Source organism: Macaca mulatta, chromosome 2 (genome assembly GCF_049350105.2).
Source record: "Macaca mulatta isolate MMU2019108-1 chromosome 2, T2T-MMU8v2.0, whole genome shotgun sequence".
In the NCBI taxonomy this organism is placed as follows: Eukaryota; Metazoa; Chordata; class Mammalia; order Primates; family Cercopithecidae; genus Macaca; species Macaca mulatta.
The window spans coordinates 182,751,127-182,767,893 of NC_133407.1; the positions used below are offsets into that span (position 1 = coordinate 182,751,127).

A 16,767-nucleotide genomic window follows, 5' to 3' on the forward strand; every position below is an offset into this window, starting at 1 on the left:
CAGCAGAGGGAAGCTAAAGCTGTGACTGGTTGAGAAGCCACATCTACTCGTATTAGCCAGAAGGCGGGGAGGGTAATGTTTGTGCTCTGGGTGACGTTCATGTTTTTGTCTGTGTGCCACATAATTACAGACTGGTCTTGTTTCTGTCTTGATCCATCAGGATCAGAGTGGTCTTGTCTGATACTGGTGTCCTTTGGAATTGTTGATGTTCAACAGGAGAACACCACAGCCTACCTGTGGGTACTAGACCAGCTCCTGGATGCCAGGGGCTGCTTTTCTCTTTATCAACCATTAAATGAGATTTATCATACTTTTTGTAAAGTTTATTTTGCTTTACCGTTTTCTGGATTCGTTTTCAACATATTCTGTGTCAGAAAATCAGAATATGTGTACTCAAAAAGATTTCTGTACCATTCTTGGATATAAAGACTCTATGAAAATTCTAACTTGCACACTGAATGTTGAAATTCCTGGGTCATTTCAATAGTTTTTGGCAACCCGGGGACAGAATATTTGAAGTCTGGAATATCCCAGGAAATCTGAGATGTGTAGTCATCAAATATATTCTTCCTGCTTTCAGTCTATGTGTCCTGATCTGTCATTAGTGCTGCATTTTGTGATTTCATTATTTGGAATTGTATTTTGCATTAAACCTTCTATAAAGTATGTTGAAGTGAAATTGATTGATCTTGATTCCCTTGGCAAATCTAACTTTCCTTAAAATATATAAAGGTAATCATGAAAATCTTCTCTAATTATGTATCATAATATAAAATTATTTATAAATTTTGTATCTAAAGGAAGTTGGCCACACTTTAGAATTTAGCTGCTTGTGACGATATTTCACGAAAAGTCAGTCTTTCTGATGATGCAATAAAATTGGTTTCATGTTTTATTGGAAAGTAGCCAGTTGACTATAATCTCAGTGTTGTTAAGGAGCAAGCTCTAGAAAAGTTCTCAGTATCTTCCATTCAGATGAATTGTGCATGTATGTGCACCTGCTTGTTGGATCATTTCTCTACTGGAATACAATACTTTGCATAGCAATTTTCTTTGGGGAGATTCAAGGGGGTATTATCTACCATCATATTGAGACTTCCAAAGTCCCTAGAAATTGGCAGAATTATTGTCTTTTATCTTAAAGTGATACAAGAGGAACTTAACTCTGAATGAGTTAGAGGGGGAAAAATTAGGCTCATTCGTTTCTTTCCTAATCTTTTATTCAATAAACCACCCCAAGTTAAAAGTAAAGCAATGACATATAGCTTGCTCTAAAAATTTGAAAATAGCTTTTACAACTGAGGAAATTAAATGTTATTACTGGGGCCATGTGCCTTCCAGATATGGTGTATAAGAAACATCACATGATCTGCGAGAGGCCAGCCAGTCCCTGAAGCTTATTCTCATTGTGAATGTGATCACAAATATGTGAGCTCTAACGTGAGATAGAGCTAGGTTAATAACCAGCTCAACTACCAGTTAAATAACTTGTTCCATCTATAAAATAGAAATGAGGTATAAATTTTTCACCAGATAGTTACATCTTAGAAATAATGTATAAATTACTTAATACAATGCACAATATATAAAGGGATGCCTTGTTTTCATTTTCTTAATACAATGAAATATTGCATTGGCTGCCACCCCTTCACATCATACTGTTTATCCCAACTTCCTGAATTGCTACATATAATCAATAATAGCAATTCTGCTTTTAAATTATTTAATAAAAGATAAAGGAGGAGGAGAGAAGAAAAAAAACTCTAAGCTCATATAAATACAATCATACCAAATGATCTATGGGTCTTCATTTCACTTGTAAAAACAAGTTTGAGAATGGAAAAGACATGCAGTATTTACCCAGAGGTCGTGCCACCCCTTGGGAATAGCCTCATGACCTCTTACCCCTGTGGCGAGGATGGTAAATCATATTACATAGTCTCTCTCTTCTGTTACGGTGGCAGCATGAATCACTCCATAAACTGGACTCTGAGGTCCTTCTTGGATCAATAAGCAAAATAATGCCACTATCAACTTGCTGTGTTTTCTGGGGCACCAGGGAAAGAGAAGCAGCATACATGCCATGTATTTATCATCCCACAGATGGGCGTGTGCATGACTTCTAAAGACTTAAAATGGGTTGGGGAGTTATGTGGAATGAGCTTTTTGTTTCTAGTTTGATAATGCCATGAGGCTGTTAAGCCTCCTTAATTTACTTAATCATAACCTTAAAAGACCATCATTGAGTACCAGGAGAGTTTCAAAAGCAAATAAAGACAATGGTTGCAAACCCATTAATTTGAAGTGTTTATTTTCATCCTTAGGAAATCCTCCTGCCTGTTCTCCCAAGTGTCCAGAAAAATCAAATGTTACTCCAGCTTTACTGTTACTTGTTACTAAGCTGCTGCTGCTTCTGGTGTAATTTCCTCTTGAACCATATACAGTTATCTTGCAGAGAGTTTCCTTGATGGAGAGAACCAAGCATGGTCAGCTTCAGTTTTTCCATCAGATTTTTCTTGGGGAGCTTCCTTTAGGAGGTCACCACTAATTATTTTCAGTGTTAAATTCTTACAGTACTTTGTAGAACTAGAGTAAATTGCATATGTATTGAGCCCTATGTATCATTTCAAGGCTTGAAAGCTGCAGCCATCAGCATGCCCAAGGAGTAGTAGAATGGTTAGGAAGTTTTGGCAGCAGGCGGGTTGTTAAGAGTGGTTAAAAAGAAGTAAACACATAAGGACATGCTCATTTATTATCTGTCTGCCCTGTAGGGTGTTGATTAGCACAGATCTGGCCCACCCAACTGGATTGAGCTCAAAAGAGGAGAAAACGAAGGAGTGGGTAGTGGTGTTGATGCTTTGAGAACAGCAAAACAGATTTCAGGTATAGCAGATGGTTTGTAGATTCACTGTGGCTTTGAAGAGATTTATATCTTCAGCCTTTAATTTTATTTCATGAACATTTTAATGAATATTTTCTTGCAGGCAATATTTTCACAAATTTCAGGGCCAACTAGAAAGATATTTATTTTTCCACTGACTGAAGAAAGCATTATCAATGTATTTAAGTGGTACTGAGAACTCCGTGTGTGGTATTGTTTTTCTTCTCTAGCTACTTGCTGTATTTTCTCATTGCTCCTTCATATATTTTTTTAGAATTCCATTTCCATGACAGGGTATGTCTACACAAGTGTATGCCAGGTATTTGTGAAGTAGAGGAAGAGATTTGTATGCACACACTTGCACATCATAACATAATTAAAGGACATGTTTTCATTTATTCTCCAAACTAAGCCAGAAGGTTATCCTTACTAAGAGCTTACGCTACCCAACTGTCAAACTCACTGTTATTATTTATTGTTATGGACATTTTGCAGATTAATTCTGCTGAGTATCCACCATGTACCAGTTTTTGGATTAAGTCGTGACAAGCATAATGAGCATGATAGATACAATTTCTCCATTAGTGAGGTCTTTTGTCTAAGAGTTAATGTTAAAAAGGAAGTTTTCACATAGTTACTAATATTCAGAGAATTTGAGTAAGATAAAGTCTTGATCATTTGAAATGGCTTGCGTTTTCCAGAGCAATATCAGGGCATTTTTACTGGGGACTTTGCATCTAGTCAGTTTTTCAAAGTAAAACTAAAATGTATTATCAACAAAACATAGTTTAGGACTGGGCACAGTGGCTCATGCCTATAATCCCAGTACTTTGGGAGGCCAAGGTGGGTGGATCATGAGGCCAGGAGTTCGAGACCAACCTGGCCAACATGGTGAAACCCTGTCTCTACTGAAAATACAAAAAATTAGCCAGGCATGTTGGCACGCACATGTAATCCCAGCTACTCAGGAGGCTGAGGCAGGAGAATCACTTGAACCTGGGAGGCGGAGGTTACAGTGAGCTGAGATCGTGCCATTTCACTCTAGCCTGGGTGACAGAGCAAGACTCCATCTTGAGAAAAAATAAAATAAAAACCTAATTTAAGAAAGTAGTTTTAAGAAGGTATACAGTAAATGGTAGTGCATGTTATTTCATATTATTTTTTCCTCTGGAAACTCTGAAAGTAAAACTTAGTTATCATGATTGTAAGTCATTACTATTTTTTGAAATAAACTAATATTGCTTTTTATAACCTGTGAATTGAATTATCTATTTTGTTACATTAGATTTAACCTACAACTTTTGGTCCCATGTATGTTCTGTGAATGCAAAATCAGGAATACTGCTTAATGTCATATAGCTGTAGCATTTCACCCACTACGATAAGCATAGTGATAGAAGTTTGCCTCTAAGTAATAATGCATGGCAATTTACAGGCTACCATACAGAAAGGTTCTGCCTTAACACTTGACTACTTACCAATTTTATAGCTAGTGTAGCTTTTAGAAACCAGGCCTAACAATTTCATGAGTTTTTCTCAGGTATAGGCATGTATATAGAAGGGTTTTATAAAGAAATCAAGAGCTGTTGATTTTTAGAGAGCTTTTCAAAGAACTCTATTTCAACACTGTACTCTCCCCCTGGCATCTCTTTCCTTTTTTGTTGTTATTGAGATGGATTTGCTGTCGTGCGGGCTGGAGTGCAGTGGCGTGATCTTGGCTCACTGCAGCCTCTGCCTCCCAGGTTCAAGATATTCTCAAGATATCCTGAGTAGCTGGGACCACAGGTACTCACCACCCCAAGCCTGGCTAATTTTTGTATTTTTTTTTTTTTAATGGAGACGGGGTTTCACTCTCCTGGTCAGGCTGGTCTCAAACTCCTGACCTCAAGGGATTTACCCACCTCGGCCTCTCCCAAAGTGTTTGGATTACACACATGAGCCACCACGCCCAGGCAATCTCTTTACTTCTGAATCAAAAGATCTTGTTTAACTCATAAATGAAATGAGGTGTGGTATGCTGCTTAAAGCTGACGAAACAACATAAAACTTTTAGTGGCATGTGTGCCTTTTTAGCACTCTTTTTCTTTCCTACTCTTGGAAACTACAGAAATAGAAATATTAAAAACAAAGTGTGCTGGCAAATGTCTTATTTTTGTCTTAAGTGTATTTGATAAAATGTTTAGAAGTTAAGGGATCCCTGAAAATTGGGAACTTCCCCATTTGAGCCACAATTGCCAGGGGATGATGGAAAAAGGGCTTCTTTCCCCAGTAAGTGCCTTCTGGGAATAACGAGGGGAGATGGATGCCTGGCTTGGAGCCTCCTGATTAAAAAGAAATTGTAAATATGAAAAATAAGTTTAAAAATTGAGTAAATATCATAAATACAAACTGTAGGAAAATTGGTCCAATGTCACTAGATGGAAGGGAGCTTTAGGAGTTAGGATAACAAAGACAGTCATAACATTTTTCAAAAGCAACAATAGAAATAAATAAGCCATTAACTCATATTTTCTTACCTAGCGTGAGAGGATTAAATACAAGTTGGCAAAGTTTTTATGATTTTGTAGGCGATAGAGCTGGTCTTGCTAGATCCATGACTTGAAATTGGCTGAAAGTAAGCATGTCAGAAATTACTGGCACTTTTGATCTTTAAAAAACTTAGTCATTCGTATCTGACCTTTTCAAATTACAGCAAGGCTAAAGAAACTTGACATTACAGTATAATAGATGCATTCTCAGAATGTGTGCATATTTTTAACTCACAATATTCTTGCTATTTTTGGGGATTTTGTGAAACAGTAGATTCATCTTCACACATTGCAATGTTTCCTGCCTCTTTAGTATGTAGCACAATATAAATGCTGTCTACTTTCAGAGGATGTCACATGGTCTGATATTATCTTTCTTACAGCTTCAACCAGCAGTGGTTCAAAATCATTAAATTGCCAATGAATTACAAGTAACCCCAATGACTACGTCTTCCTGTGAACTCCCTTTTTCTTGATTTCTGTGCCGCCATTTTGAATGAGCAAGAAAAGCAACATCTACCTCATAATAATTCATGCGTTTTCTATATTCCTCGTGACCATAGTAACAGCTCTTTGTATGTGAAAGAGAACACTTTGTTATGCTGTTTTTGCTTGCAGGTTCAACTCTTATGTGAACATGAAAATTATCCCCATATTAAAATAATTCAATCTTTATGTTTAAGCTCATCCTACTTTCCCTCATATAGAATAGAAAATTTATCTTTAAACTCACCCAAACTCAAGAAAGGCTCATGGCTCCATGGAGAAGTACAGAAAGCTGCCTCTAGGTAACATGTCAGGAGGGGATGGTGCCAAAAGAGAATCCTGGTTTTCGGCCTGCTGTTCCTGGTCCTGCTGAAGGAGAGGAAAATACGCTGGATATGACAATTTCAGTGTGTGACCACTAGCAGATGTCTTCATGCTATAAACCTCAACTTCATTATCTAGAAAATTGAGATAACCTCTCATTATCTATAAAGTGGGGCTACTGTCTACCTCACCTCTTTCTCAGGGATGTTAAGAGGGTTCAATAAGTTGATGTATGAGAAAGTCTCTGCAAACTGTGAAGTGCTGTCCAAACCTAAGATATCATAACAGTAACTTTTACTAAACTTTTACTATTGCTTAGTCTAGAAAGACTAAGACTTGGACAAATCACCTCAATGGGACTGCTGTTTCCTTCTTTAGAAATCTCTCCCCAAACTGCCATCTGACTTTATTTATGTTTATACTCTTTGCAGCTCTTTGATTTACAGCTGGCACTGCATAATTATAAATATATAGTACTATGTTCTCATCACCCTGGAGGCCAGCATCAGGGCTCACTATATAAAATCCTGCATGACGAGTTTCGGTGATTGCTTACATGTTAGTGACAAGGCTGGCAGCCTGGAGCCAAAATGCACCAGCACCTACATAAAACTGTCCTTCAACCAGCATTACAACATGTCTTGCAATCTTTCTAAATTAATCAAATTTAACCAAAACTAACCTCTTTTGTTTTGCCTTTTTTTTTTTTTTTTTTTAAAGCAACTTATGATGTTTTCTCAAGCCCTACAACATCAGATGAGCCTGAGATATCAGAGTCCTACACAGGTATACCCGGCCTCTCAATTCTGTCTTTGGATCCCAGGTGTTCCAACACTTGGTGGTTCTTCCTCTAGTTTTTTGCAGAGTGGAAAACTGTGCCCTCTGGAGATCTGCATGGGAGAAATTTCCACCTGTGTCAGGGAGATGTATTCTACCCACTCCTCCCATAGAGTGATTAGTTCTTGACATCTCTCAGTAAATAAGCTCTGTCACATAAGGGAGATGCAGAGAGATTTGGTTGCCACTGAGGAAAAGTAAGGTAGTAGCTTATCACTGTATTGTTCAGAATCATCATAAAAAGGTCTTTGAGTTTATAGAGGGTTTTGTCTAGAGCAGTAGTTCTCAAATGGGGGGTAATTTTCTACTCCCATCCCTTCCCCAGCATATTTGCTAATGTTGAGACATTTTTGGTTGTCATAACTTGGGGAAGCACTACTAGCATCTAGTGGGTAGAGATTGGGGGGGTGCTGAACCCCTGCAGTACGTGGGGTAGCCTCCCACAGCACAGATTATTTGACCCTAATTGTCAATAGTGCTAGTGTGAGAAATCTTGCTGTAGAACAGTCACATAATTCATTTGACTGTAGCAGTTCAATTGGGTCTAATATTTGGCATTAATATTACTGACCCATCTATAGTGAGTTACCTCAGTCCTACAGCTCCTTTCAGCAAATGTTTATCAAACACCTACTAAACTGGGTACTGTAGGAGATTCAAAGGGAGTAAGACTGGTTTCTGCCAGGTATAGATATATGTCTGATATTTTTGGATGTATAACATTATTTGTGTCATGCTAAATAAAGATGAATAATTTTAAAGAGCAGAAAATGAAACAATGAAATAGAATGTCAGCGGTGGGTTCAGTTAGCATTTATGAAACAAAATGGGGGAAACCAGAAAAACCCATTGAAAACCAGTTGAATGTACAAAACAGTTTAATCATGGTTTCTAATATTTAAAGTATGTATGTTTTTTAAAGTGAGCTCATCTTCAGCTCCTAATGTATCACTAGTTTTAAAATGTGGGCCAGCAATCCCTCAAGTATTCTTGATGTTTTCCCTCATATGAGGCATAATTTATTACTCATGAATTTGTATTTTATTCCTGGGGCCTTCTACTGCTTTTATAAATGTTGACATTTATTCCAACAGCAACAAGTGATCGTATTCTGGATTCTGTCCCACCTAAAACTTCTAGAACTCTTGAACAGCCAAGGGCAACACTGGGTAATGTTTTTAACAGAAAAATCATACTTTATTTTCCATCAAAAAAATTCATGTGAATGCCTTTCTTCCAAATGACCATTTCATTCCATCACATCTAATCATTTGTCTATCCTATTTCTTAATATACACATCTCTATATTTTTAAATACAGTCACCTTTTATGTTCCATTTAGGGCTCTATTTTATTTTTTTGAGCTGTAATAGATAATATTTTCCCTATCCTTTTAGTTGTGAAAGCTTTGAAAACTGCATGGACGTCATCACCTGCACCATCTCACCTCACATGTTTGTGGCCTGTGTCACTTTACTTCCATGCATCAAGTCTGCCTGAAGTCATCTACTGAACAAGCATCATTCCAGCCTTTTCCCTACTTTCAATCAGAATTGTATTCACTAGCTTTCAAGACTACATGCATTTTTCATCTTTAATCATGTACTTGTGGCATGTGCTTTATACCATCTAAAAGCATGTTAAAATTCCTCAAATACCTCATTTTAACTGGGATTATTCGATGGGATGGGGTGTTTGTGCTTTCAGCTCCAAGAGAAACACCATTTGTTCCTCAGAAACTGGAAATCTTTACCAGTCCAGAAATGCAACCTACAACAGCTGGTAACTAATGACATTTATGTAGTTATATGCATTGACGAAACAGGTAATGTGACAAGTCATGTTGGTCATTTCAGAATTTTGTTTGTTTTTCTTTTGTTTGTTTTTGCTAAATATTTCCCTCCAGTCTCTACCATGAAATTCTTCCAAGAATCTGACTTATCTATCATACTTAGCCTTATGATTGTCCTTAAAGAATTTTCACAATCCTGATGTCTATATATTTTGAGGAATTGTTTCCTTCCAACTCTTCTTTCAACTTTGCCAGCTGGAAAATAGCAGCAGAATTATAGATAATTATTTCAAAATACATTCCTTATACTTAGCACACCTAGGTACCATTTGATCAAAGTATTTTACCCAAAGTAGTCTAAGTATAGGGAGCACCCAGTAGGCTTTGCAGTCTTGGACAAGTTGAAGAAAGATGGATAAAGAGAGGTAGCGCAACCCACATTTTATAATGGAAAATTACTGAAATAGCAAAGTTCATTAACTCTTGGTGGGGATAGTAAAGAGCTACAGAATTAAAGTTCTGGACCGGATGTGGTGCCTCACACCTACAGGTGTGGTGTCTGGGCCGGATGTGGTTCCTCACACCTCCCAGCACTTTGGGAAGTCAAGGCAGGCAGATCACAGGAGTTCAAGACCGGCATGGCCAACATGGTGAAACCCCATCTCTTGTAAAAATACAAAAATTAGCTGGGTGTGGTGGTGCACGCCTATAGTCCCAGCTACTCAGGAGACCGAGGCACAAGAATTGCTTGAACTTGGGAAACCGAGGTTACAGTGAGCCAAGGTTGCACCACGGACTCCAGCCTGGGCAACAGAGTGAGACTCTGTCTCAACAACAAAAAAGTAGTTCCACATTTCCATTATTTGTGCTTCTCTCCTGCTATTCAATGTCATCCTTTTGAGTTCTTAATTGTACCTTGTGTTCTGAAATGCCTCAATGGTGCTCACTTCTGGCACATTGAACTGAACAATGTATATCTTCAATTCTCATGTAGAAATTGTATACCTTTTGTCCCAGTCACTGCTTGTTTATTGAGCACCAACTATGTATAAAATAAGGTGTACTGGGCATTCTGGGGATACAAGGAAATATAAAGCAGTTCTTGCACTTGAGGTTTGCAAATTTACAGGCACAACCTGATTGACCCCTGAAAACTATCATGTATCAAAGTGATATTAAATCTTCTTTCAGCTCCCCAGCAAACTACATCTATCCCTTCTACACCTAAACGACGCCCCCGGCCCAAACCGCCAAGAACCAAACCTGGTAAATGTCTCTTTATCCTTGTGTGATATGTAATGCCAGATAGACGATGTCCATCTTCTTATAGTAAGAAGGATAGCCAGGTGCAGTGGCTCACACCTGCAACTCCAGCATTTTGGGAGGCCAAGGCAGGAAGATTACTTGAGGCCAGGAGTTTGAGACCAGCCTGAGCAAAAACATTCAAAAAATTAGCCAGGCATGGTGTACTGCTTGAGCCCAGATGTCTGAGGCTGCAGTGGGCTATAATGGCACCAGTGCACTCAAGCCTGGGCAACAGAACAAAACCCTATCTCAAGAAAAAAAAAGGATATATTTTATAGGTTAGTTTCTTTACAAAATTTGAGATTAACTAAAGATGAATAATTAATGATGCAAAATAACAAAACTCAGATGTCTCCAAAAGGGGTTTACTGATAATTATATTTTTGCATGTGAATTTTGGTAAAAACCTAGAAACAAGTCCAACTCATAGCAATACAGGGTAATACATGTAATTTGTTTTTTGGTGTGCATGTTTATTATAATGTTCATTAGGGTGATGGTTCTTTTTTTTTTTTTGGTACCTACTCTGTTTCCAATTTTTCACCAGGGCAATGGCTGAGTTAGAGAGGACTCAAATAGATTATAACTTTGAGAAGATAAAACATAAAAATGACAGCACAACATACGTTTACATAACTTGTTTCTGAGACTATAATATTTGTGTAAGTGCTCCAAGAAAGAAAGAGTTGAAGATGCAGACCCCAAAATACATGTAGGATTTAGAAGAAAAGGAGAAGGGAATAACATGTATTATAGCACAGAGTTTGGGTGGTACAGATGCTTATTAACCCTGGAGGTCAATTCTTCATTATCAAACAATATACTCAGAATCATGCTTTACCACCTGGGCTTTGCTTATTCCATTATAAGATAAATGTAATTTTGTATGATGTATACTGCTGTGACAGTTTAAAAATTCTTCCTCAAAACTTTTACTCATTGTATACTTTGACTACTAAATATGGCAGGATTTTAAACGGGTCATTTAGTTCCTCTTTAGAGGATATCTTTTTATTGTCTCTAGGATATTTCAATATTTTTTTCCTTTCCATCACCAGAAAGAACCACAAGTGCTGGAACAATTACACCTAAAATTTCTAAAAGCCCTGAACCTACATGGACAACACCGGGTAATAATGATATGTCCTTAGTAGATGTATTGCTTCATTTCACCATCGAAAATCCAGTACCCCAGCTTTTATGTAATGTCTGTTAGCTATTAAGAGATTCAGAATGGCTCATTTGAACAGTGTGGCCCATCTCAGAGAGTGCACCAACTCCATGGCTATTGTGGTTGTGGCTAGCTGGCCCGACAGTTAGTAGATCTGAACTCAGCCGTCAGATGTCATTCTGTGCCAGCCTTTGAACCATTGCTGCTTCCTTGTCATCTATCCAGTCATTGTATTTGAAGTTGAATCTTGTATATAGTTCTCTTTTTCTTTTATTTTTTAGTAAGACTCTCAAGTTCAACTTGAGACTTCATTTGGAAAAACAACTTTTAATTGTAATGTTAGTAGAATTACTTTATGCTTCAGATCATAGCATTATACCTATTGGTGAATTTTTTTTTAGAGTAGTTTTTTTTATTATTAAAATGTGTTTAGGTAGACAGGCTCAAAGTGACAGATTCTGGAAATATTAGGAGAAAAAAACACCACCTTAAAATTGTATGCAGTTTAAATTTATTGTTGCATCTTCAAAAGACATGCACATCAGCTACTGGTTTGAATGATTTTAGATTTTTTCCTTTTGATTTTATAAAGCTGATAAAAAATATAGCTGGTCTTAATACCTAGGTGAGGGGTTGGTAGGTGTAGCAAACCACCATGGCACAAGTTTACCTGTATAACAAACCTGCACATCCTGCACGTATGTCGGTGAATATTAATTGTAAAACATGGTGGCTTTTTTTTCCTAGTGGTCAGACTTAGATGTGATTGAGCAATATGAAGTAAGGGTGCAAAATAATTAGACTGATTTTTTTTAATCATAGATTAAATAACTATCTTTACTTTGAATAGTTATTGTGACTATTTAGTAGCAATGCTATATTTGTTAGTTAAATATACTCCTGAAATGTTTTTTCTAAGCAAAGTGAAAATTACTTCTCTGTGAATGGATCATGAAATATTCTTTTAATGGAGTATTTCCAAAATCTTCCAAGACAATGGTTCATTCCACTTAATGTATAGTTTATTTCTAGGTTTTCCTTCTGTGCTTTTAGACACTGGAAAATGCCTAAATGTTGATTTATTATTTTGTTTCTTTATTTTTCCAGCTCCCAGTAAAACACAATTTATTTCTTTGAAACCTAAAATCCCTCTCAGCCCAGAAGTGACACACACCAAACCTGGTAATTACCCTAAACTTTTTTGAATATTCCAAAAGTGGGGATGAAAACAAGTTTTATGCAATTCTTTGGAGCAAGAATTTCTGATTTGTATTTTGATATTTGTTACATTTTTTCCATGAAAAGTGTAAGCATGCAATGAAATGATCTAATCATAAATAGCCACTGTGATATCACAGCATTGCTCTGAGCAATGTTCATGAGCATCACAGAGAAAACACAGAAATGTAATGATGTGAATGATTGAGAACTCCCTTGTCTAGTATGGCAAAATAGTTTCCAATACCAATGTTGACTGGAATTCTAATCACATAAACAATAGCCTTTCAGCTGGAAAGGGGAGAAGTGTTTCTGTCTTCTAAGAACTCTGCATTATTTTAGAGTTACTCAGTTCTCAGGCTAGAAGACCAGAAAGACCTGTATTTTCCTAATGCTCCAAGACTTCTAAATTGGAGCTGATTTCTGAACACTGACCTCTGTTTACCTCTTAGGAATTTTTAGTAGTGTTTTCCTTTAAAAAAAAAAAAAAGTCTCCTTTTGCAGGAGGGGATCATTCTACATATATAATAATTTAAGACATAAAGATTGTGGAACATATTGGATGACCAAATCTTGGCGTTTTTTATCTATCTGTAATCCGTGTAGCAGTCTTAAATGCTGACTTGTAAGATTGACTACAGGGAACCTTGTCACCACTCAGTGTCATCATTATCTAAATTTTAAAACCTTAGCTCTAGGAAGAAAATATTTCTCACTATAATGTTTAATGGATTTGGAACTTGCATTTTCATTAATAGCATGTTTACAAAGTAGGATTATTAAAGCAAGAGATTTTCTGCTAAAGTGGGCATGATTTATTTTTGCAATAAAATGGCTAAGGAAGAAAAATGTAACTGCTTAAAGAAAGAATTCTCATTACTCCCTGTAAAGAAGCAGTGAGATTTCCAGGTGTAGATGCAGACTGAAGGAAATTAGGGATTAGGCAAAGGGAGTGTAGTTGACACTGTGACCATGGATGAGGTCTCCAAGTCAGAGAAATGGAATGAAAAACCTCACTCAGGTTTTTCAGAGAGAGAAGCGTAGCTAATAAAACTCAAAAGCCTTAATAGTGGTTTAAATCAAATAACTCTGACAGCTGTATGAGAGAAGGGTTTAATACATACTTATTTAAAAAACATGCTTAGAGAGCTTTGGGATAAAGTAGTAACTATGCTATATTTTGAACAGAGGACTATTACCAAGGAGATCATAAAATAGTACTGTTTGTTTGAGTCACCAAATTTAAATAAGGATTTCTCTCAAAGTAATTATTTCTGTTATTACAACATAAAATTGGAAATCGTCAAAAAATTTCTCCAAACATTATTTACAGTTGATATATGACAGGTTACATTATTCATTTCAGCGGTTTCTAAGAAAAGATTTCTGAGAGGAAATTCTTTAATACAAATGAGGTAGGAAGGTTACATTTTTATCATTGTAAGGTGTTTGAGCAAAAAGACTTCTTAATTTGACATTTCCTTTTAAAATGGGAAGAATTACTTGGAGGCTAATGTGTTTACATTCCTTTGATTTCTTAATCATCAAAGAAAATCCACCCCTTTTCCTCTAACAGCAATGTAATGACTTCAAAATCCACACCTAGGCCTGTGCCAACTCAAGTGGACCTTGAATGGTCCATAGCAACACAGGATGATGACTGGATCTCCGCAAACCATTGCTTTGGTTTTAGCTTCTTAAATTATATTTATCTTTATTTAGGGTAGACCACCTTTATAGCTGTCCTAAAGATGTCTGTTTCGAGCCAAGGTTCGGAAGAGCAAATAAACCACCCAAAGCTTTTTGAGGCCTTTCCCAGCCCTCTCCACACACACTTCTATTTTTCTGTTTCACTTTCCATTACAGGCTCCTTTTCCCTTGGCTTTGCTTGCTGGTTAAATCAACGAGTAAAAATCCACATTGATTTGGGCTTGTTTTATAAGTACAATTCAGTGCATTTCTCAAAAACCATAGCCACCTACCATATCTAACTTGTCTACCTCGTCCAGTGGGAATTGTTTCCTTCGTGGTTTACTCTTTAAGCTTCTAAATGGACTGAAAATAAGGAGTGCCCCCAATTACAGGTGTTTGTTTCACTTAACTGTCTTCCAAGTGGATAGAATTGTTAATTGTTCTCATTCCTAGCCACACATGTGACTCAAATTTGTCTTTGTTTTGTGCTGAGATGAGTGGCTTAGTCATTTACAGACCACTCAGCTTTGTTATAGAACATTTTATACCTTTACCCATAATACCTTATGATTGTCAAATAGAAGAAAGTCGTATCAGAAGATATATTTATTTTTATTAAACATAGACCTTTACTGTTTTTATGTGCAATTGACTTTGAAGCTTAATTGATGGAGTTCTATCCCTATTTGGTCTCAAACTCAGGAACTCAAAAATGCAGATTTTTCCTTATAATTTTAAAAACAACATTCTTTAATTTTTGTGAAATCTAAAAGATGCAATGAGTAGCAAATTTTATTTTCTTCACACTTGTGGAAGGCAACTTTGTACAATCAAAAACCTGAATTACAATCTTGAAGTTTCAAACTTTTTGTTTGCTATCTTCAGGTATGAATGCTTATTTGATATTTATTATATTTCATGTATTGATGTTTATTTTCTTCTTGTCCTATAGCATCTGAGATATCTAGACCTATACACACACTCTTACACATACACACATACAATTCCGTTTCTCTTTCTCACACTCTCTCACATACACACTCTCTCTCTCTCCTTCTCCCACTTACTCTTTCTTCTCCCCTTCCCTCACTCTCTCTGTCACATGCACACATCCTCTCCCTCTTTCCATCCGTCCCTCCCTCTTTCCATCCCTCCCTCCCTCTCACATATACACACCCTTCCTCCTCCCTTCTCTCTTTCATACAGACTCACACACACACTCAGAATTTTTACTTTGTTATATGAACTTCAGTCTGACACATCACTACTGCTTTTGCCATTCATCTGTTACAGTCTTTCTGCACACGTTCTTGAGAAATCAGAATTCTGGGCTTTTAAAAACAACTTTAACCTGCTTCTTTTGCACCTAATTGGTACTCTTTAACCTCAACACAAAAATTTTTTGATCACAGATATGTTAATGGATGATAATGCCTTTAAATAGCCCTTTATGCTATTATGCATTTCTTTTAGAAGAAATAAAAATTCGCTGCCGCATTATTATATGTTTCCATTGCTAAAACTAGTTGATATATAGAAGCAATTGTTGTTAGTTGCTACATAGAAACTATTGTTATAGTTCTTTTTTAGTCACTACATATTCTTAAAACCTGCCATACTCCCTTTTCAAGTAATATCAGAGATCATTCCTGATAAGTCTAATACTAGAAATGTATAAGTAGAAGAAGAATTTCAGCTCTATTAAGATGATCTATGAGTGCCATATTGATTAGTTTCTTTCTTTAAGAAAAAAAAGAGTCTTAACTTTTTATTTCCTTTCCAAAAATAATTCCTTTTTAAATTTCTCCTTGTTAAACAATTCTTTTTGTTCATAGAATAAGAAGAAACCTATTGGGTCATCTTTTTTTTAAGCCCAAATATGTAACCAAACTAAATTCAGCGTGAAGTTTAATTTACTTATTGCTAGTTTGAATAAACATTGAAAAGTTTATCAGAGTATTTAGATACTGTTATTTAATTTAGCATTTTATGAAATCTGAAACTGCTTTTGGACTCATTGATTTACCAGTCCAAATGGGTTGAGTTTCATATGTGAACCAATTTGTTTACCAGCAATAGATACTAGTGAATACAGGGGGCATCATATGAACACTTGTGGTCGCTTTTGAACAGTAAGTTTAATTCTTATATTTTTTGTGAGAGAACGTCAGGTCCAGCCATGCTGGAGATTGCAAACTAACAGCACAGACACAGTACCAGTGGTTAGTCTGTTGCCTTTTCCATTTCCTCGAATGAACCTGGCTGTCCTGCAAGAAACAAATAGCAGGTGACAGGACACTCTGAACAACCTCAGAAAGGCTACCCAGAATTCCCTCTAAGTTAGTATTTCCTCAGCACCAGAGGCAAACCAGAATATTGGGAAGTGACAGTAACAACTAAAGATCAACAACAAAAATGAGAATTCTCAATTCTTGTGGTTTGTAGAGAGGATGTGGAAGGTTGAACTTCACTGGCATAAGCCAGTAGAACTTAGTCATTCACCCAGGAGAGAACACTGTTTATAGTAAAGAAT

General features: G+C 36.6%; 1 protein-coding gene across 50 annotated transcripts in view; it reads left to right on the forward strand.

Moving 5' to 3' along the window:
- The window catches only part of ABI3BP (ABI family member 3 binding protein), a 244,769-nt gene that overhangs the window by 134,990 nt on the left and 93,012 nt on the right, over nucleotides 1-16,767 (forward strand). For all 50 annotated transcript variants that reach the window (XM_015129581.3, XM_077994019.1, XM_077994032.1 and 47 more), the window contains 6 exons: nucleotides 6,940-7,005; nucleotides 8,151-8,225; nucleotides 8,764-8,838; nucleotides 10,040-10,114; nucleotides 11,212-11,283; nucleotides 12,432-12,506. In XM_015129581.3, the coding sequence (XP_014985067.2) occupies nucleotides 6,940-7,005; nucleotides 8,151-8,225; nucleotides 8,764-8,838; nucleotides 10,040-10,114; nucleotides 11,212-11,283; nucleotides 12,432-12,506 (438 nt within the window). The remainder of the gene's footprint in view (nucleotides 1-6,939; nucleotides 7,006-8,150; nucleotides 8,226-8,763; nucleotides 8,839-10,039; nucleotides 10,115-11,211; nucleotides 11,284-12,431; nucleotides 12,507-16,767) is intronic.